General features: G+C 29.4%; 1 protein-coding gene across 1 annotated transcript; it reads left to right on the forward strand.

Moving 5' to 3' along the window:
* Positions 1 to 13,375: 13,375 nt before the first annotated feature.
* On the forward strand, positions 13,376 to 16,328 carry LOC123881458 (abscisic acid 8'-hydroxylase CYP707A2-like). The gene is made up of 7 exons (XM_045930161.1): positions 13,376 to 13,665; positions 13,984 to 14,299; positions 14,459 to 14,845; positions 15,079 to 15,253; positions 15,453 to 15,559; positions 15,673 to 15,791; positions 16,234 to 16,328. Exons 1-7 carry the CDS (start codon positions 13,460 to 13,462, stop codon positions 16,325 to 16,327), a joined length of 1,404 nt encoding a protein of 467 aa, XP_045786117.1. The 5' UTR covers positions 13,376 to 13,459; the 3' UTR covers position 16,328.
* The last annotated feature ends 6,953 nt before the right edge of the window (positions 16,329 to 23,281 follow it).

Here is a 23,281-nt window from a genome sequence, read left to right on the forward strand (position 1 = left end):
CAATCCGACAGCCCAGATCATCCTGATCCATCAGATTCCAGCGCGTGCGCCACACTTGATTACACCCTGGAGAGAGAAAAATTTGCTTTTTAAAAGTAGGACACGTGTCACACAATGGTTGGCTGGACGTGATTTTTGTTCATTTAATACTTTGAACTCAATTATTTCGTTGTAAATTAATTTTTTATTTTTATTTTTTTTATACCAAAATTCATAATTTTTTTTTTCTACAAATAGAGACTTGGTTCGTTTGATTTGGACACCGAAAAAAAAATGCAATTTTTCACTACCTTAATCTCATTTTTTGTCTACTAAATACGTTACTTGTGTGTTGTAATTTAACACGCACCACTCAACCAACTCACTGAAATCATTATACCAAGAAAATAGTAGATAATATTCTGGAACTTTTGGTATATTTTATGAAATTTTTGGAGACCTGAAACTATTTTTAGTTAATTAAATGAGATAAAACGGTAACTAAAAACTAATGTTTGCTTCTGAAACCATTTTACTGGTAGAATGGTTGCACATAGTTGTATTCTGAAACCATTTTACTGGTAGAATGGTTTCAATGAGTAATTTATTAATTGTGTTTGCTTCTGAAACCATTTATCTGGTACAATGGTTTCAGAGAGTTGTAATCTGAAACCATTTTGCTGGTAGAATGGTTTCAGTAAGTTGATTATTAGTTATTTGCTTCTGAAACCATTTAGCTTGTAGAATGGTTGCACATAGTTGTACTCTGAAACTATTTTACTGGTAGAATGGTTTCAGTGAGTAATTTATTAATTGTGTTTGCTTCTGAAACCATTTAGCTGGTAGAATGGTTTCAGAGATTTGTACTCTGAAACCATTTTTCTGGTAGAATGGTTTCAGTGAGTTGATGTAAGGTAGTGAAAAATGAGATTAAGGTAGTGAAAAATTAGGTTTTTTTTTTCTGTGTCCAAATCAAACGAACCAAGTCTCTATTTGTAGAGAAAAAAAAATTATGAATTTTGGTATAAAAAATAAAAATAAAAAATTAATTTACAACGAAATAATTGAGTTCAAAGTATTAAAGGGAAAAAAATCACGCCCAGCCAATCAGACAGCGACACGTGTCCTGCTTTTAAAAAGTAGATTCTTCTCTCTCCAGGGTGTAATCCAGTGTGGTGCACGCGCTGGAATCTGATGGATTCGGATGATCTGGGATGTCTGATTGATCAGACAGTCTTGATGTGATTAGATCTTGGCTGTCTGATGGAAATCAACGGCCTGTAACCATGGTCCTGCGGTACGCGCGCGACACTGGATCCGCGTCCTTTGATGGTAATTTGGTTAATTAATTAAAAAGAATGGGTATTTTGGTCCAACTGAAAAGGTGCACTTTGCTAACTTAGACCCAACTGGGTCTAATATATATATATATATCTTTGATTTATATCAAATAAAAAAATGTAATTTTTAATTTCAAATATGTTTTAACTATTTTTGTTTTTCAATCATACTCTCTAAATAATATTATGTGCATAACTTTTAAGTTATTATTCTCCACTTTACATTACATGTAGGATAAATAAAATACACCATATAGTTTAGATTCTAGAGGGTGATGTTATCTAATGCGACTCATTTGTTGGTGGTTGTGTGGTGCTTGCGGACGAGGTGAATCCAATAATGGGTGATGCTTGCGAATGTATTTGCAAATTGGGTGTCATGACTCACATTTGGAGAGGAAGATTTAGGATTGTTAAATATTGATGATTTCTACACATTTGGAAGACAATGAAGATTAGGATAACTTGTATCACAAGTTATTAGTTGTTTTAGCTTTCCCCGCCATTCTTAACTAATTAGTTGTTAGTTATAGCGAATGTTTAACTTGTATCACAAGTGGGAACTAACAAATACACCCGTCTCATTATAAAATCATTAAACATTTAAAAAATTTGTAGAATAAACCAAGTGAAGAGAAAAGGAATGCAGTGCTCAAAAGAGATTAATAAAATCTACATTCTCACACATCAAATCTATTGTCGAATCGAATCTCGAACTTTATTCGAGTTGGTTCAGTTCATTATCATCCATTAAGATCGTATATAGCAGCCTTAACCTCTTCAAGATTAGGGAGATATGTGAGCATAACATTCATTTGATGATCAACAAGAGAGGGAGTGAATTTCTTTCACTAAACCATTATCAAGGGAATGGTTTTGGTGACAGCAACAGACAACTTTCTTATTTTTTTTTGGAAAAGGCTAATATTGTAGACAACTTTCTTATTGCCATATGATTAACTTTAAAAATAAAAATAAAGACTACCCCATTAAATCCAAAAAACAAAACAACTAAATTTCATTGATTCTATCTATGTCACATCTATTGAGTTAGATTAATTGATCTAAATCCAGAGGTTGTCCTCTTAGAGGAAGCTTGGTAACTGTAAATTTATCTGTGATTATTCTTTGAGTCTTCAAATTTTTGTTATGGTAAAATAGAGCATCATTTTCTTGCTCTAAATTGTTTATATAAAAAGTAAAAACTATAGTTATGAATTGCTAAAGGCATAAATTGTGATTAGGTAGTGTGATTTACATGAGCACAATTGTTAACAATGCCGAAAAAATGATGTCGGCTGGTGAAGCATTGTTAAGGAAATCCAAATCCAATTGTTAATCAATATCAACTAAGGAAACTCGTGAACAAACAAACATACAAAAAAAAATCTTCTACCAAAAAGAGAAATACAAAAAATATCAACTTGCAAAATAATAAAATTTTAACTTTCACGTAGTTTTTTATATTATTTTTTAATCTACTATGTATTTTTTTTAACCCAGATGCATTTTTTTATTCAAAAACAACGATATACATTCATTCATTCATTCAAATTCATAGGAAATACATCAATATATCGAAATCATTACATATTCAATTTCGCTAAAAACTAATAAGAATGAATTTGCGAACAGACTCACAACATCCGAGTTAATAGCATAAACTAGCCTAATGTATATGACAAAAGCCTACAAATGATATGACAAACTTCAAATGTCAGGAATAATCATGTATCCGGATCTGCAACATTGATGATGCTAAAGTCATTGAATCTGTACTGAATTGAGATCAAAACAAACCTGCAAATCTAAACAAAAAACAAACACTGTATCAAGACGGGATGAACACCGTACTAAGACGGGAAATCAAAACAAAGACTCCGCAGTAAGACGGGATTAACAAAACACCAAATGAAAAAATCACAAAAGAGAAAACTTGAATAAAACCTAAAAAATTATGTGAATATCACTTATTTAAATAAAAAGAAATAAAAAACAATCAAGAGGGATGATTCCGGATCAAAATTAATCCTGAACCACCCCCTCTTTAATTGATAAACTAAGAAGAAAGCAACAAATTAAGAAATGAAAAATTCTGCTGGCGGCAGAGAAAAAAGGGAGAGAAAGAATTAGGATGTTATTGCTACTTTAATAAAAAAAAATCTTAGATGAACTGGTAAATTCACATGCAACCCACACACAACCTTAATAAATATTATATAAAATACTAATCCATATTCCATAGGTATATGTTGAGGTTTTTTCTCTCCTCTTTTCCTCTTCTCTCTAACCCTAGTCGTCACCACTTTTTCCTTTTCTTCTTCTTAGTTTATCAAAGAGGAGTGATTTCAGGTCAAATCTTGACCTAAAATCACCCCTCCAAATTATTTTTCTTTCTCGTTATATTAAATAAGTGTGATTTTCACATATTTGTTTGTTTTTGTGTATTTTGTTGTCCCGTTTTTGTGCGGTGTTGTCCCGTCGTTGTGCGGTGTATTTTGTCATCCCGTATTTGTGCGGTGTTTATTTGTTTCAAGTTGAAGGATTAATTTGGATCAAGTGCAAATCCATATTTCAATGTCGACTTTTGTGTCATCAACGCTATAGATATGGAGGCATGAACATTCAAGACACTTCAATATAGTCATATTCGTAGGCTTATGTAATTTGCCGTTTTATGCTATTAACATGGATGCTGTGAGTTTGTTCGCAGATTCATCCTTTTTGTTTTTAGCGAATTTGAATTTGTATTGCATCGATATACTCTTTAAATTTGAATGAATGAATATCGTTTATTTTTAGTAAAAAAAAAATATAATAATAATAATAATAATAATAATAATAATAATTAATGCTATTGAAATTTATATATTTCAAAACAATGTTTACTACTACCTACGTCCCAAAACTTTAGTCCTTTTAGAGTTTTGCATGAAAATTAATAAATAATAAAAATTGATAAGTTAAGTCATTTTTACCTATACTTTATTAAGAAAGACAAAATATATTTAATAAATTTTTTAGCTTTAGTAAGGATAAAAATGGTAAAGTATTACTAATTGTGCATTGGTTTCTTAAAAGGACTAAAGATTTGAGACAAATCTAAAAAGGTAAAAGGACCAAAGATTTGGGACGGAGGGAGGAGCTATCATAAAAAAAAGTTTACTAGCTATATATTCAAGTTTTAATTTTAATATATTTTTCCGATCATTCACCCATATTTGGTGGAGTCAAGTAAGGCGGATGCTAGCGTGAGTTAGTAGAGTATGTCTCCCACCAATGAGTTATGTGTTATCCGGATCGGATTGAATGTGTACGTGATATTATGGTGTACTGTCAGTATTATATTATTTTCTATTTTTGAAAAAAAGTTCCCGATATTTTCAGAAAAAAGTTTTTGATCTTTTTTGTGGAAAAAATTTTTGATTTTTTTTTCGGAAAAAAGTTTCCGATTTTCGGGAGAAAATTTTCGATTTTAGATAAAAACAATTTCGGAAGTTTTGTCTGAACAAAAAAGATTCCGTTCTTTTTTTCGGGAAAAAAGTTCCGATATTTTATTCGGAAAAAAGTTTCGGATATTTTATGGAAAAAAGTTTCCGATATTTTTCTGGAAAATTTCTAATATTTTATTCGAAAAAAAAGTTTTAAATATTTTCTGTTTTTTCACTCTTTTTTGTATCAGCAATACTTTTTCAGATGAACATTTCGAAACTATTTTCCCCAAAAAATCGGGAACTTTTTTCCGGAAAACATCGGAACTTTTTCCAGAAAAAATCAAAATCATTTTTTCGGAAAAAATCCGAAACTTTTTTCCCGAAAAAAGAACGGAAACTTTTTTTTCCAGAAAAACTCCGGAATTGTTTTTATCTGAAATCAAAACTTTTCCCCTAAAAAATCGGGAACTTTTTTCGGGAAAAAATTGATATTTTTTTCCCGAAAAAATATCAAAAACTTTTTTTTCAAAAAAAAATTAATACTGACAGTACATCATAATATCATGTACACATTCAATCCAGACCACATAACACATGACTCATCGGTGAGAGACCTATCATGGTCTCCCACCCTAGAATCCGCCGTCAAGTAAAGCCTACTTAATTTACAGACGTTCGAATTTCAGTAAAGGGGTGCCCATAATTAATTAGTGTTGTATGGTGTCTCGAATAAGATTAGTTTTATTAGAGTAAATCTATGTGATGGCAAAAAAACTCAAACCCGAGAGACCCACCTGAACCCAAACCCAAGTCAACGGGCGAAACCCGATTTGACTGGATTTGGGTTTGGGTTCGGGTGACCCCCGATAATATGGGTGTGGGTTTGGTACCAGTCAAACCCACACCCGAAACCCATACACCCACCCGAAATATTTTATAATTACCTAATTACCCCCATAGTCTCCCTCAATTTTCTTGGAAGACCTTAAATTTTAGTTGTAATTTAATTTCTTGAAAGTCTATGTTTGAATTTTCTTGGAAGACCTTAATTTTAGTTGTAATTTAATTCAAAGTCTATGTTGAAATTTAATTTCTTAAATTTTTAAATTATTTTCAAATGTGCTGCGGGTTTGGGTTTGGGTGGAAAAAACCCGAACCCAATGGGTGTGGGCGTGGGTGTTGTTTTGCCACCCGAACAGCCTTTGGGTTTGGGTTTGGGTTTGGGTGATGATTTCGGGTGTGGGTTTGGTAAGTGTCAAACCCGCACCCATGGGCACTCGTTGCCATCCCTAAATCTATGGAAAAAATTAGGTTTAATTGTAGTTGTGGTCTTTTTATTTTCATCATTTTGTAGAATTGGTCTCCCTATTTTAAAATTCATCAATTTAAATTTAAAAATTATGATAGGGGGACCAAAACTATCGAATTTTAAAATATGGAAACCAATTCTGCAAAATGGTGAAAATAGGGGAACAAAATTACAACTAAACTAAAAAAAATTACTTAATTACATCACCATTTATATATAATATCTCAAAGTCAAAGATATTATCTGAAGAAAAAATGAATAGGGATTACTATTGATGCTGAGTTAGACGTACGACTTTAATAAATTGACTTACTTATAAAATAAAAGCTTATTAGTTTTATATATGATCATATAAATATATATATTTAATCCCTTAGTATTAATTTTAATTAAATCAGAGATTACTCCAAAATTCAAACAATTTTTAATACAATTCTTAGAGTGAGGGTGTCAATTGTATTATATTGGTTCTTTCTATTATTATTATTATTATTATTATTATTATTATTATTATTATTATTATTATTATTATTATTATAAAAGAAAGACGATGATAATCATAACTAATAAAAAATAGTATTTGACAACTTATAAAAAGCTTGCTTCAAAAAAAAAAAAAAACTTATGAAAAGCTATTAGTTTTATATATGATCATATATATAAAAAATAGTATTAAATTTTGCGTGATCAAAAGTTGTCTTTTGGTGGAATCGATATGATATTATTAATTTTACATATTGTTAGAACGAGTCCATGCATCATTTTTTTTCGATAATTAGAAACGAGTCCATGCATCATAAAAGATAAATTTTACTATTTAATAAAATATATGTACGTCTTCGTGGACTTTTTTTAGTAGAATAGTGTTTAAGCATACACTACTTTTATGCTATGTTTAAATTGGTGGTATTGAATGGAATGAAATTGAATGGGATTGAATAATATATTATCCCATTGTTTAGATTTTAAAAATTAAGATGGAATTGAATGGAAGATAGTAGTAATTAAATTAGAACATAAATAGAACAAAAAAAGTTTTAATTTGTTTATATTTGAGAATATCCAAACAAGGAATGAAATATTTTTTCCGCTCCGTTCCACACTATTTTATCTTATTTCATTCTAACTTACATCAGATATTCCATTCCATTTTAAAAATAAATTATGATAAGAAATTTAAATAGTTTGACTTGATGGGAAGTGCTAGGTAATATGAGAAGTACATTATATTGTGGCTTACCGCAATTAAATAAGAAATGTGAGATATTCCTTTCCTTTGTTTGGGTAAACATATCCAATTTAAAAACAAACATAATCTCATATAAACATATCCACTTTGAATGAAAATGATGCTTTCATTGTCGTTACCGACAATCATAGTTCAAAAGAACTATCATCCTCTACCATAAATAGTACACTTTGCTTGAAGCGAAACCACTCCAAGTATTTCTACATGTCGAAAAACAGGCTGAAAACTTATAGTGAAACTTTCTTGCTGGCAAGAAGCTCTTCAACCACCGACATAATCTCACAGCACACCTTGCATCAATGTCAATTCAATGCACATGTACTAACCCGCTATCAATAATTCATACTTTTCTATGGCAACACAAAAATGTCATGAGGACACACTTCTCAATTTTCAAAATATCATTATCTTCCATGGTGAGGGAGACATTGCTAGCATTTGACTAAAAACCTTGTGTAATCCTAATTGTATTAAAATATCATTGACTTGTATTTTTCACAGGCCAAAATTAATATATATTATTATTCCATCAAATTTCTCTATGTCAAGTTTCACTACATGGAAAACTTGACATTGCACGTGTAAGCAACCGATCAAACAAAACCATTCCTAAATATCAAAATTCTTTTTTGATATGCAAGATCAAACAAGGCTGCAACCACAAAGCAGTATAAGAATTTTATATTCTACGTACTGAACCAAAATCCATGATGATACCAATCTATTGGGAAAGTCAAACATATATAGTGAAAATAAAATAACACAATATGAACACAAGAATATAATAACGTGGAAACTTCAAACCGGAGAACAAATCAGGATTGTTGTCTAATAACAATCAGAGAATAACAATATGTGAAATTTGTTACATGTACTACCCTCAACCATCCGATCCACAACCCCAATACACAAATACACACACTCCAAAACAAATATCTAACCTACTCCTCACAACACTTTACAACAAAAGTATAAGATAAATAAAATAACCGGCTATAAACTTAAAGTATTTCTGCAGGTGCATCTTCTAACGAAGAATTAGAGTTTATATACAGAAAAATATAAATTTGTTTAAGATAAACTTAAAATAAGGCTTAAAATAAACCTGTTTAAAATAAAACAGAATTTCGTTTTGTTTTGAAACATATCCAATTTAAAAACAAACATATTTTTAGAGAAAGTGACTTTAAGACAATCTTCACAAATCTAAGCAATATGAGATTTTTCAAAATATATTTTTTCAATCAACACCAACATATTGTGTGTGTGGATATCGATTTAATTAACAAGATATTCCTTATGGCTCATAAAGATCCAAAATCTTGATTTATTGGGACACGATTATATATTATATATATATATATATATATATATATATATATATATATATATATATATATATATATATATATATATATATATCTTAAAAAATACAATATACACTCTCTAATCATTGCCATTAATATGCATTGTAAGTAGACAATTCAGTTGATGAGTTCATTGACACTGAAAGACTTCTAACTAGAATATTAAGAACTCAAACCCTAAAAAGAAACACAAAATCAACTATTTATTAATATTTATCCAATAAAAATGTCCTTAAACTAAAATTTGGAGATTACAAAAGCCGTATCAATATATATTAAAATCATTTTAAAGAAACTTGAACATCTCAAAATTATAACTCTCCATGTTTTACAATTTCATTTTTCAACACTATCAAATAAATTATCATTGTGTGTATATATCCAAACAATAATTCAAAATTTATTTTACCTATACAATTGCACATTTGATTCTTTACAAGCAAAATTAAAACAAAAAAGTTAAATATATCAATGAATTTTCAATAAGCTTACTAATTTTCACCGATATTTTTGAAAAATCACCGATTCATTCGACAACTTAATTCAAAAATTTCACTCTATTGAACACGTCTAGCATATTTTTTCACTTTCTTGAGGCAGTTGCCCTCAATGCTACAAACTTAAATCTGCCCCTAAAACTTCAAATATGTAACAAGAACATCAATTTTCGAAAGATTACAAGTATTTGTGAAGGTAAAGTAGAAAATTCTTATGTTGAAATATAATAGACTAGACCGACTAGTTCGACCGATTGATTGAAAATCTATCATTTATTTGATTAGTTTAACCCAAATAATTAAATGTTTTAGAATGAGTTCTAATTAATAAAAATATGTCCAAAGTTGTAATTAGAATGTTTTTAAGCCGGACCATTCTAAAATGCTTAAAACAATTTAATTTAAAAATATACATGATTATTTGTTGCTTATTGGTCGATTCTTGACTCTCTTTTTTTATGTATTTTTTTACATAAGACACTTTTTTTTTTGTCTTACAACCACTTTTCTTGCAAAAACACACAATATGATCATTTTATATTAAGTTTTATCTTGTGTACAAAAAATATTAAGTTTTATCTCAATCTCTTAATATTTTAGATCAAATTACTAATATGTTTACTGTCAAAAAAATTGCTAATATGTCTTAAAAGATAAATGTTTTATAAACTAAAAACATTTTAACAACAAAGAAAAATTAAATATTTCAACTATATTGCCACTTCTAATTTCTTCCATCTACAACTATAGCTCAATAAATTTTAAAATGCATATAAATATGGGTAAATGATCATTTACCCCCTGCAAAATAAGGAAATTTTCGTTTACCCCCTGCACAGATTTTTTTCTGTTTACCCCCTGCAAAAAATAGATTCCCTCATTTCGCCCCCTGGGCGTACAGCAGGACAAGTGACTGTGCAAACCTGTTGACGTGGCTTGTCATGTGGAAAAAATCATTTACATATTTTTTTTAAATTCCACGTCAGATAATATTTTTTTAAAAAAATAAAAATTAATTTTTTCCTACAAAATAAAAAAAAAGGTATCTATTGATTAAAACTCTCACCTATGATACTTTTATACCAAAAAAAAATAAATAATTTTCTTGTTTTTTTCCCCAAAATTTTAAAAAAAATTAAAAATTTCTTGCTATAAATATTTAACTATCATGTATCTATTGAATCATCAAAATGTAAGCCACTGTTTTTAGTAACTCAATCTCCCATCCAAATTTGAAAACATTCTTGCTAACATAACATCAAAAATTAAGATTAATTAGTTCTTTTTTTTTAAATAGCAAGTGGATCTTGCCAATTCCAATTTTTATGGCCTAAAATGAGTTGCTCCTACTTTCTTGTGGCAAGTTGGGTCAGACTCAATCTCAAACTGACATTAAAACTTAAAAGGTTATTTTCTCCAAGTTCTTGTCTGTTTCAAGTTTGGTCAATGTCTATATTTAGGAGTTGTTTGTTTGTTGCTATTTTTTTCGTCATATTTCAAATATATATGAATTTTCTTTATATTCACGTGTCTTTCAAATTTTAATACATTATTAGTTACTATTTGAGATTGAGATTAACTCTTATGCACGTATGGTATAACTACTTTTACACATACATCCAATCAAATCAAATCAAATAATATTATCGTAACATTTTTATCATTAATACATTTAACTTATAATTTGTGAATTGTTCTTTTTCTTTTATCAAATAGCCTATATAGTGGTTAGAATTTCACTTCTTAAAGTGAATAAGTATGAAATCATGGGTTCAAAGTCCAACTCCAGTATTGTATATTGTAATGTTCTTATCAACTAACTTATGTTCACAGAGACTTGAGGGTTATCCCTTTATTTACAACAAATATGAAAACATTAAACTCTTAAAAAAATGCATTTAACTCTTTATTAAAGAGAGGATATAGGATTAAAAATATAATTTTGGACAATTAGATAATAAATAATTAAAGGTACCATATGATAAAAATTCGATTTTAAGTTTTGGCTAAAACAATCTTAAACCATATTTTATGTCTTTCGTTCAAATTTTGAATTATTAAGGAATTGTAATTAAGAATGCGAGAGTATTAAATCATAAAAAGAACGAGAGGGTTGAAAAATGATGGAATCTAACTTTCATAATAGCATTTTTGGAACTCGAACTTTCATAATAATTCTTTTGGCCCCCTAACTTTCACAAACTTGCGATTTTGTTTCGCTGACCAAGTCAATACACATGTGACAAGTGACCCACAAGTCACGTCAACATGTCTTGTCATGTGGCCAATTACTCACATGCCAAGTCAGCATATGTGGCAAGTCATATCGATGTGGTATGTAAGTCATTGTCCACGTGGCAAGACATGTGAGTCACTTGTCACATGTGTATTGACTTGATGAAAATCAGTGGGGGACCATCCCTTTTGCAAAAGGGGCTAAAGTTAAGAGCCTGCAAAATCGCAAGTTTGTGAAAGTTAAGGGGTCAAGTGTTATTAGGAAAGTTAATTAGGAGTCAAAATCGCAAGTTTGTGAAAAGTTAAGGGACCAAAAGTGCAATTTAGCTTAACAAAAAATAAAATAAACGTCAAATTGTTTATATGCATTGGTTTATGAGAGGAGTCAGGAGTCCAAGAAATATCACAATATACTAAAAACAACAATATAAAGAGAATTTAACAACACAACTATATATAAAATCTTAAAGCATTAAATTTATGAATTCTCTCATTTATATGTTACCCAACATCTACTTTTTCATTCATTATGAGACTTCTAACTCACACTTGCACACAAACAATCTCTCTTTTAAGTGTGAGGCCATTCATTCATTTAGATATACTCTGTGTCAACTAATAGTTTTATTTATTTATTTTATCAAATAGACTTGCACCGTCGTTAACACTCAACATCAACTGAACACTCCATCTTACCATCATTGTCAAGAGGAATTTCCATACAGAGAGTAGCTCCTTTTAGGCAAACCATCAAATTTTCTTTTTTTATACATGGTAAACCATCAACTCTAATACCCATTTTGTTGAGGAAAAACTACATTTAATGGTCTCAAGTGGAATATTTTTGTCCCACATAGACTACTAAATAGACAAACAACTTAAATTCAATTTCATAACATAATGATAGAAAAATAGTAAATTTCAAACACATCAAAATATACGATGAAAGAGTTAAAATCATGGACTTAATCCAATAAAACATTCTACTACTAACACACCAAAGCCTTCCTAAAAACACTAAAGAACAACAATCATCATAATGGTGAAAACCAATCAACAAGACAACATATCCACAAAAGTGGGGAAAAAGATTGTCTCTAGTACTGCACAAAATCCAGTGTAATGTTTAACTGATATTCGTCGAACATAAAATGTCACCGAAGAGAATCCGAGTAAGTTTAAGGACTTGTCGTAAGTTATTTTCATAAGTTTTTCAATAACTATTTTTTAGAATTGAAAATTGGGTCTAACTCAACCTTACAAAACTAATTTATAAGGTGAGAATTGTCATCACTATAAACATATATTCAGGTCATTTTACAACCAATGTGAGACTTCTTAATACACTCCTCGCACTAAATATTATTTAGTTTGTGACACAGATATAAATGGTAGATAACCCGATCAAAAACTTGATAACAAAACTAACTTGTAAAATGATTATTACTCTTACTTATAAACATATATTTAAGCTATTTTGTAATCGTGAAACTTCTTAAAGGTATAATAAGTATAATCATTTATGCAGCATCCAAACAAGCCCAATTGTCTTAACTGTAACTGTACACGTCTTCCCCACACAAGAAACAGAAACATCCGTAATACGGAACTAGTATGTACTATACATATGTATAAATGTATTATCCGTATAATAATAATAGTAATAATAATGACATGAAAATGAAAATAGTATAGTACACGCTGTTGAGACACGTGCTTAGTGTTTCTATTATTTTTAATTTTATTTTTCTTTCTTCAAATTGCACTTAATTTAATCCTTAATCATAAATGAGCTGTAGAGAGAGTGGAAATCTAGCTGGTTGCTAGTAGCTACAAAAAAAACTTTTCTCTCCTTCTTACCCTCTTCCTACTTCATGTCTTTTCACTATTTTATTTTTTATTTTTTTATTTTTTTATTTTTCATTCCTTAATCCTATAAATACCTCAAATCTCATCTTATTTTTCTCACTCACCTTATTTCTCTCTTTCATTCATATTCATATGATATATTTTCACCTATAAACAACTTTTTCCACTCATACACTAAACATGGAAATTACTACTTTGTTTTTGTATTTTGCTTCTTTTCTCTTCATTGTTCTGTTCAAATCACTCATCAAATCTTTCTTATTTCCTTCCAAAAATGGAAAACAATTGCCACTCCCTCCTGGCTCTATGGGTTACCCTTACATAGGAGAGACTTTTCAAATGTATTCTCAAGATCCTAGTCTTTTCTTTGCCAACAAAATCAAAAGGTTCAATTTCAATCTTCATTTTATAGTTTCAAACTATTTAGTGGCTAAACTCACACATATTAAATACTGAGAAATGGGAATTGTGGGTTCAAACCTGCGCCCCAGCATATCAAATGTCTCTGCAAATTTGAATCATCTGAGTTGTAATTACGAGACAAAGCGGGTTCAAACCTGCACCTCAGCACATATCAAATGTCCTTATAAATTTTAATCATCTGAGTTGTAATTAAGGGACAAAATTCACTCATTGACTAGCATATGTACTAATTGGTGGAACTTGGACTAATTATTCTTGTTTAAATTTTTTTTGGAATTTAGGTATGGTTCTATGTTCAAGTCTCACATTTTGGGTTGTCCTTGTGTGATGATTTCAAGTCCAGAAGCAGCAAAATTTGTGTTAAACAAAGCTCAATTATTCAAACCAACATTTCCAGCTAGCAAAGAAAGGATGTTAGGAAAACAAGCAATTTTCTTTCATCAAGGAAATTACCATGCTAACCTTAGAAGACTTGTTCTTCGTACCTTCATGCCTGAAGCCATCAAAAGCATTGTTCCTAATATTGAATCCATTGCTCAAAGTTGTCTCAAATCATGGGAGGGAAATTTAATCACCACTTATCTTGAAATGAAAACAGTAAGTATTCAAAAACAGAGCAAAAACAGAGGAAAATAAAATCCTCTGTTTTCTCTAAATAAAAAATATAAAAATTTAATTTTTATTATTCAATTCAAATTGTTTTAACCAAATAAATAATGGGTTTTTATTAATTTGTTGTTTTTTCAACTTTTTCAGTTCACCTTCAACGTAGCACTTCTATCAATTTTTGGAAAAGATGAAATTCTATACAGAGAAGATCTTAAAAGATGCTACTACACACTTGAAAAAGGGTACAATTCAATGCCAATAAACCTTCCAGGAACACTTTTCAACAAAGCTATGAAAGCAAGAAAAGAGCTTGCACAAATCTTAGAACAAATAATCTCAACAAGGAGGTGCAAAAAGCAAGAATACAATGATTTATTAGCTTCATTCATGGATGAAAAAGCAGGACTAAGTGATGAACAAATATCAGATAATATCATTGGTGTTATTTTTGCTGCTAGAGATACAACTGCTAGTGTGCTGACGTGGATTGTTAAGTACCTTGGTGAAAATCCTAGTGTCCTTGAATCAGTCACAGTAAGTATCTAATTTGGGTCCTACCTCTTATCTTTCTAATCATTGGAAAATATTTGATTTTTAGTTCTACTTTTAAACAATAAAGGGTATTTTAGTCTTTAATCAGTTCCTTATCAAGAGACAAAAAAATAATGCAATTTTGTCAATTTTAGGAAAATACATAATATATGGAAAATTTGGCTTGTACTTTGGTTTTTTGTCATTTTAGCTTATAAGTTTTGTGACTTTTGCAGGAAGAACAAATGTCTATAATTGAGGGAAAACAAGGAAATGGTGAAGAAATTGGTCTAAAATGGGAAGACACAAAAAATATGCCAATAACTTCAAGGGTCATACAAGAGACTCTTAGAGTAGCATCAATTTTGTCTTTTACTTTCAGAGAAGCAACTGAAGATGTTGAATATCAAGGTGATTATCAAATCTGATACGATATTATTATCAACCTTAAATACGAGTAAAAAATGTATATGTATTTGATTCAAATTTAGTCAGATACATTTTTTTTTCTTTCTTAGATTTAAGATCATATGAAATTTATATTTCATTTCTTTTACCTCGTTTTTTCCTTGTGCTCATAGATTTTGTGTTGGGACTTTGTATTTTTCAGGGTATCTTATACCAAAAGGATGGAAAGTATTGCCACTTTTCAGAAATATACATCATAGTCCAGAAAATTTCAAAGAGCCAGAAAAATTTGATCCTTCAAGATTTGAGGTAATTATTGCATATAACTTGTGCATTTCCCTAATTCCTACCATTTTTTTCCTTTGTCCTTTACTATTCAAAAGTCCACACCTTGATAGATTCTTGTTTACTATTTTTGGCAGGTTGCTCCTAAACCTAATACTTTCATGCCATTTGGAAATGGGACCCATGCTTGTCCTGGCAATGAATTAGCAAAGTTAGAGATTTTGGTTCTTGTACATCATCTAACCACAAAGTACAGGTTGGTAATCTGAACTACTATTAATATATCCCGATTTTCGGCCGCCCTAATTTTGTACGATCATATAGATAGACATAATGCATGTTTGAACTAACAGTGAACTTAACAGAATCATAGTTTATTATCATGATTTTTCTAAAAATTATACGTTGAAGATTCAACAAACTCATGATGTCATTGTAATATTAAAAAACTTACTATGATTTCAAACATGTATTTAGTGTATCTAAATCGTTGAATCAAGATTAGTCGACTTACATCATAACTTCGTCCGTTCAAATGTCTGATCCTAATTCAACGACTTAGATTGCAAGCTATTGTTAACTTTGCTTACACAAAATCAAGTTTCATTATTACTCATTGCATTCTTTTTTAGCCTAATGCATGTTATAATTATAATATTAAGATTCTAAATTGTGGCTGCTATTCTTTTTTTGTGTAGATGGTCAGTGGTCGGTGAAAAAAATGGAATTCAATATGGTCCTTTTGCTCTTCCACAAAATGGTTTACCAATCAACTTATATTCCAAGAAATAGGGAAAAAAAATGAACCAAACAAAAAGGTGGAGGCTTGCCAAATATGGAAAGAATGGTTTGAAAAGTATATTTGATTAAACTTTGAAGAGGAAAATGGTGAAGATACCATTTTGCAAATACATAAACAAAGGGAAATCAAATCTTATTCCCTATAAATTTTGGCCAAGAGACACCCAAAGGGGCAATTTTGACTTTTGAGATTATTGCACAAACAAGAAGTCAAGTGTACATAGGTTACATAGCTAGAGATAATAGTGTTAATAAGCTCTTTTTTGTTTAATTTTTTTGGGTTCATAGTTTTTATTTTTTATTTTTCAACTTTCTTAATTTTCTTTTTAAATATATTGAGGAAAAGTCATCAAAAGATTGAATTAAATGTATTGAAGTGACTAGTTTTGTATCCACATGAATGTTGCAATTCAAGAGAAAAAAGAGAAGGTGGGACATTACAATTCTTTCATTGATATGCTGCTTTTTTTGAACTACTTTCATTTAATTTTGTTTTGAAAAATATCTAAAAGTAATGAAGAATGAAAATCTTGCAAAGATGGCGAAGTTGGCAACTACTTTCCATTTTTCTTATTATTATTCTAGAAAAGAACTATAAATAATAATAACATAAATTAAAAGAGAACTTTGATTTTCTTTTTTTATCGGTAAGAGTCAGACTCGATACTCTAAGATATATTATTTTTTTAATCAATCAAGGAACCAATTATATTAAAATTAAAGAACACTCGACATTAACGCAAGGTGTACAAAATAAAAAGGTTAAACAAAAGTCAAATTACATAAAGAAACACAAAAACTACAAAGCTACCGATCGAATAGGACAACATATCATGTAGCCTCCAAACAAATTAAGGAGTTCGTATCCCACATATAAAAACTATAATCGAAGACCTTGAATTTCAATTTAAACCATCAACACATCTAAAGCTTGATATGAATCATTGAATCTACTTTAAATGTTTTGTGATTAAAAATTCAATCATTTCTAAATTTTCAAATCATCCAAATTGTCGCCAAACCAAATAACTTTAAAATTGTCTTTAATCTTCAAGAAACGAACTTATAGGTCACTGAAACTAAGAACATGAAAAAGAACACCGTTGAGAAATACACCTTATGAATATATTCTAAAATATGTATTATAATATTCACACATACTGCGCACCAACTACTTATACTAGACTCCGATGGTAAAGAACTTTTATTTACTTCCATTGTTGCAAGAGTCACTACACAACTATATATAAAACTCAGAGAAATTATGTTGTTCAATTATCTGAGTAGCCTATGTTGTTCAACAATATTATACACTTATAAAGTAATCCCAGCTAGCTAAGCTAACAAATCTTAACTAACTTGCAACTAATACTAACCAACTTGTAAAAACGAATAACTCTAGTAACCTAAGTGCATGTTTGATATCACAATAAATTTACTAAAATCACGTTAGTACAACGATTCTGCCAAACTCTACGTGAATCCAAATATACACTAATTCTAACACATATAATAACCTCTTTTCAAACACTTACACAAAATTATGTCACAAGAAAGTTCAACAAAACTCTTTCAAACCTCTCAATAGTCTTAAAACAAATTTCATGTGAGGATACTATAGACTATAGAGTATGGTCAAACAAAAAACAATTATAGTTCTCAATCAAGCTAAACAATCTGACTTTCAAATCAAAATATTGGCATCTTTTTTCAATACTTTCTGCTATAATCAATGCTGTCCAGCACATAACAAAAATTGAATCTACAATTTTGTCACTATTCCATGATATCACATAAACAAACGTGTTCTACAAGTCACTTTCAAAAAATTAACTTTACTATAAACATCTTTGCACTACAAGGGTAAATCTCAACCATAATCTAAAGATAATAGAAAATCAAAGTATCTTATAACAGATGGCTACATTATAAGCATTCATATAAAGTTTGAATTCCAAAGTCATAATGTCATTTTCAATACAATAAAAATCTTTTACTAAAAATGAACAAAAAAAGTTTTATAGGACTTTTGTACAAATCTTAAAGTCATGGCCAAAAATGCTGACTCAAATTTATACAATCTATATCATTACAAAAGTACAAGTGTCACACTTGTATTATTTGATGTTGATGTGATTTAATTGGCAAGATGTTGAAAAACTAAAACTATATTTCAAAATATTTGACAGCTATGTTTATAGATATGATGAGTTCATTCTAAGTTTATCCTTAAATTAGTTCTATCACATGTATAGGATCATGGATCATGGATCATGGATCATGGATCATGGATCATGGATGTTTGTTTATGCAGCAGCAGCAGCATGTATTTATTTCTTAGCCGATATTTTGCATAGATTATGGTAATGAATATGTCATATCTTTCAATTTGATTTCAAATGAATATTTGGAACATGAAATGTTGTCACTATATATGAAGCATAATATCATGGCATGCACCGCTTTAGACATAGAGACACATGAATGAATTATATATACATAGAATCATCATAGAGGTATTCAAAGACTTTGTATATATGAGATAGTTGAGGATGATTTATCAATATTGATTCTTATACCAGAAAGATACATCTTTGCAGAAAATATGTAAAGATAAAAACTCTATAGTTAATAGACTTTACTTATATATACAAGTGGGTTAGAGGATTTCTAATATGCTACTTAATTTTAATGGGTACTTATCCATTAAAATGATGTGTAGTTGATGGTGAAACACATTTTAATTAGGTTATATGTCCATATTAGATAAAAAAAAATACGGTTGAGGTCATATAAGTATACTGTAATTGGTTTCTTCAGATTAGTCGGTCTTGAGTTGGATATCGAGTTTTGAAAAAAAATTAATTTGATTTTTACATCTAATCAAGAGCATATTAGTTAATTACGGGCAAATGCCCGATGTGTTTTTTTTTTTTTGGTACATCATGTGTTTTATTTTTTGTTGTTGATTATTTGGTATTTCAACATTTTTCCCTCACTTGAAATAATATCTTACCCCCACTAAATAGAAGTTTCTCACCTGTTTTGTGAATAGTCAAATGCGTGAACTTTTGTATTATGGTCTCAACTCTCAAACATAAAGAGAGGTATTTTGGATAGTATTAAAAATAAAAATATCTTACACAAATTTCAAATAGTAATTTTTTTTTATGTCAAAAAAAAAAATAGTAATATTTTTTTATATAAATATTTATATTATATGATCTTATTTTAATTAGCCAAAATTCTTAGTTTCCATCACTTTTTAATTGTTATGGATGCAATTCCCCACAAGATAGTGGGAAACTAACCACGACTAGAATTCTCACAGAAAAGTGGCACAACTTCTAGAACATGATGATTCACACAAAAAAAAAAAATACTATATCTTTATTCTTAAATATAAGATATTTTTTGTGTCAAAAAAAAAATATAAGATATTTTTCAAAAATAAATCATCCTTTTATAAAAAAACAAACAAATCTTATCCCTTTTTATAAAATATTCTTTAAATTTTTAATCATTTTAATTTTACTTTAACATACTCTTAACTATTCTGCCTCTCTTTTTTATACAATATAAAAAGGAAAATGCTAAACAGTGCTTCCGGGACACTAGTTAAGCATGTTAAAATAGAAATTCTGTCTCGAAATGCGTGCATTTAATGTCTCAAAAGTATAAAAAGTTGTCTTTTCAATATAAATTTTATTTTTTATTTCCTTTTTAGGTATGCTTAACAAGTGCCCCGGAGACACTGTTTAGCATGACCCATATAAAAAATATCATGATAAAGCGTAGTTAAACTTTATGTTGATTGTTGAAGGATAAACTTGTAAATAACATTTACTGTTATCAATTTTTAGGTGATTTAGTCAACTGAATCCAATATTTAATTAAGGGCGAAGATAATACTTTTTCTAAAACTAAATGTTAGTACATAAGATATTGTTCAATTTATTTCGATGCATATTTTTAAAATATAAAATTTTTATAATTGTTTATCAATGAACAAAGTTGTGCATTAACATGTGTACCATGGTCAAACGCGACAATTAAAAATGAATGGGGAGGAAGTATAATACATACTCATTTCACACATATTAAGAAATCATAAATAGTTAATGAAAGATTAGTCTTTATAATTACGCATATAGGATACTCGAGTTACGTAACAAAAAAAAAATGACTTCAAGTATGTATCTAAATTTTAATTAAATAAATAGACTCAAATAGTTAATGAGTTTCACTTAAGGAAAAATATTATTTAGGAGAATTAGAGTTTAAATCTTGATTGGAACAATTCTTAATATATTTTACTTAATTTTCATCCGAACTCCAGATTACCATATTCCATCTTCTAAGAACCGGAAGTTAACCGTACAATGTAAATTGGAGGGCCATAAAATAAAACGGTAGAAAATTCCACAGCAGCAAATCTGATTCGTAAAAATAGTATCTAATTCTTTGAAAACTATTATCTTGAGATGATTACACATATGACATACGTTGAACATGGAATAGTTCCACATATAATTTTATTTTTATTTTTATTTTTTTTATTAACAAGAGGGCTTATGCCCAAGTTCCACATATAATTTTTTTGAAACAAATATTATTTGAAGCGAGGTGATTACTTTCGGCGATTAATTAGATGCATGATTCACAAAAAATGTACATTTTAAACTTGATTCTAAACGGATGAAGAACTTGTTTTACAAACCGAAATAGCTCGAGTCTCTAACCTTGAAGTTATTATGTCATATAGTAGATACAATTTGTCTTTATATTGTGAAAATTATAAAATCGAGTTTGTGAGAAGACAAACAAATATAATAGCCCTCGCATTAACGAGAGTGAGTGATGTTTACATATTTATTTCGCTTTCATATTTTATTGATTGATGTACTTGAATCTATTACATTTTTATGAAGTAAAGGTTACCTCTTTAAAAAGAAGAAGATTGGCATTCCATTAAATATTCAATTATTTGAATGTCAAAGAATTAACCAGATCTGAGTCAACAAAAATAAAGAACTAACTAGATCAAGATTTATTCCAAAAATAAATAAAGTCAGATCAAGTAAAACAAAGTGCTACTAATTAATTAAATATGTTGACACTTGACATTGATGATTAAACATTTGGCTTACAAAATTTGAGTTCAAATTTAAAATTCTTCAATAGTATGGAAGTGTACCACACCTCTAATTTATTTACTTTTATCCAACCTCTCTATGATCTCTAAATCTTTTTTCTTTTTGGTTGATCTCTATGATCTAAATCTACTCTTATAAAAACAGTAGATCGAATGAAATGCCCAAGTACGTGTATAAAATAAAGGTTGAGTGCTATTTATTTTTCTTACATGAGAAAGAAAGAAAAAAAAAAAGAAAAAGAAAGAGGATCATGTCTTTACAAAAGACACTCTAAGAGCATCGACTAATAAACTTAAAAGACAAACTAGGCGGAAGTTGATTAAACACAATCAAATTATTAAAGTTGTTAGCTCTCATCTTCGCTAAAATATATGCACACGAACATTTCTTTCACGAAGAATATGATGAAAAGATGTTGTCCAATCTTTATGAATGAGATCTCTAATTATCTCTATCCCATTAGCGTAATGATAAAAATTTAGACATTTCACCTTCGACAAACAAAATTATTCATTTTATACTTTATACATATAGTAATAAATCATTTTACTAAATTGTGGTCTATAATATAATAATATTTTGCTTTATTATTTCTCACATATATACATATTAATAAATATAGTATAATAAATAATCATCTTTTATAAATTGATCCACACAATGCTGGAAAAATGAGCTAGTACTATTTGAATAAATAAGGTGCCAAAGAAAAAAAATTAGTTTTCTTAAAAGAAAAGAAAGGGAAAAAAAAGAGATTTAAAGAGCCACAAAAAAGGTAGTTGATGTTATTATAGTTCATTCTTAATTTTCTTTCAAAATAGCTTGTGTGTGTGTGTGGGCGCTCGTGTGTGTGTGCGCGCGCGTATGCATAGGATTTGTTGAGCGAGCTTTAATTTTGTTGTGAATCTACCCTTACCAACAACTATAAAAGAGCTTCAGAAATCGAAATACAGAGATAAGGAGAGCGAACTAGAAAGAGAGGCGCAAAAGGTGGAGAAGATCGAGAAATCGTCTTCAATATCTAATTTCTTCTCTCACTCTTGATGTTCTGTCAGGTTATCATTCATTATGTATGTGACTACGAATCTTTTGAAAACTCTTGATCTAGTGAATGAATCACTTTTCTTGGATCATCTTGTGTTATCTCTTTTGACATCTTACAAATGCATAACACCTTGTTCATAAGAGTCTTTGGCAAAGACTTTATCGTTTCCCACACTAACTAGCACACGTGAACGTGATGAGAGGAACCAAAGAAAATGATGAGAGGAACCAAAGAATATTGAAGATGTTGTGGTAATGCTACTTAGCTTTTTCTTGGAGTCACCTTAAATGTGTGTATGTATTTTATAGAGTAAGAGCAAGAGAAAGCACCTCATTGAAGTTCTCAAGAATAATACTTTAAAATAATTTAATGGCTTTAATGCAATTTTGATCCCCCTATTTTGAAAAACCTGAACTTTTGATCCCCCTATTTTAAAACTCAGCACTTTTGATCCCCCTATTTTAGTTTTTTGTTAGTTTTAGTCCCCCACCTCAATTTGGTCAAACTTTTGCTTATGTGTCATGCTCACTGATGACGTGACATTGTACATGTGGACAAACAATTTTCTTAGATAGTGTCCCGAGCCCCAATCTTTTGCTTCTTTGATTGCAGTGATGTAAACACGATCATCTTTAAGGAATCCCATTGCAAAACATGCATCTCTATATGTCAAATATTGTGTGTCACCAATTTTTCTGACATCATCATAGCAAGTTGTCCACATGTACAATGTCATGTCATCAG

This window comes from Trifolium pratense, linkage group LG4, assembly GCF_020283565.1.
Source record: "Trifolium pratense cultivar HEN17-A07 linkage group LG4, ARS_RC_1.1, whole genome shotgun sequence".
NCBI classification, from domain to species: Eukaryota; Viridiplantae; Streptophyta; class Magnoliopsida; order Fabales; family Fabaceae; genus Trifolium; species Trifolium pratense.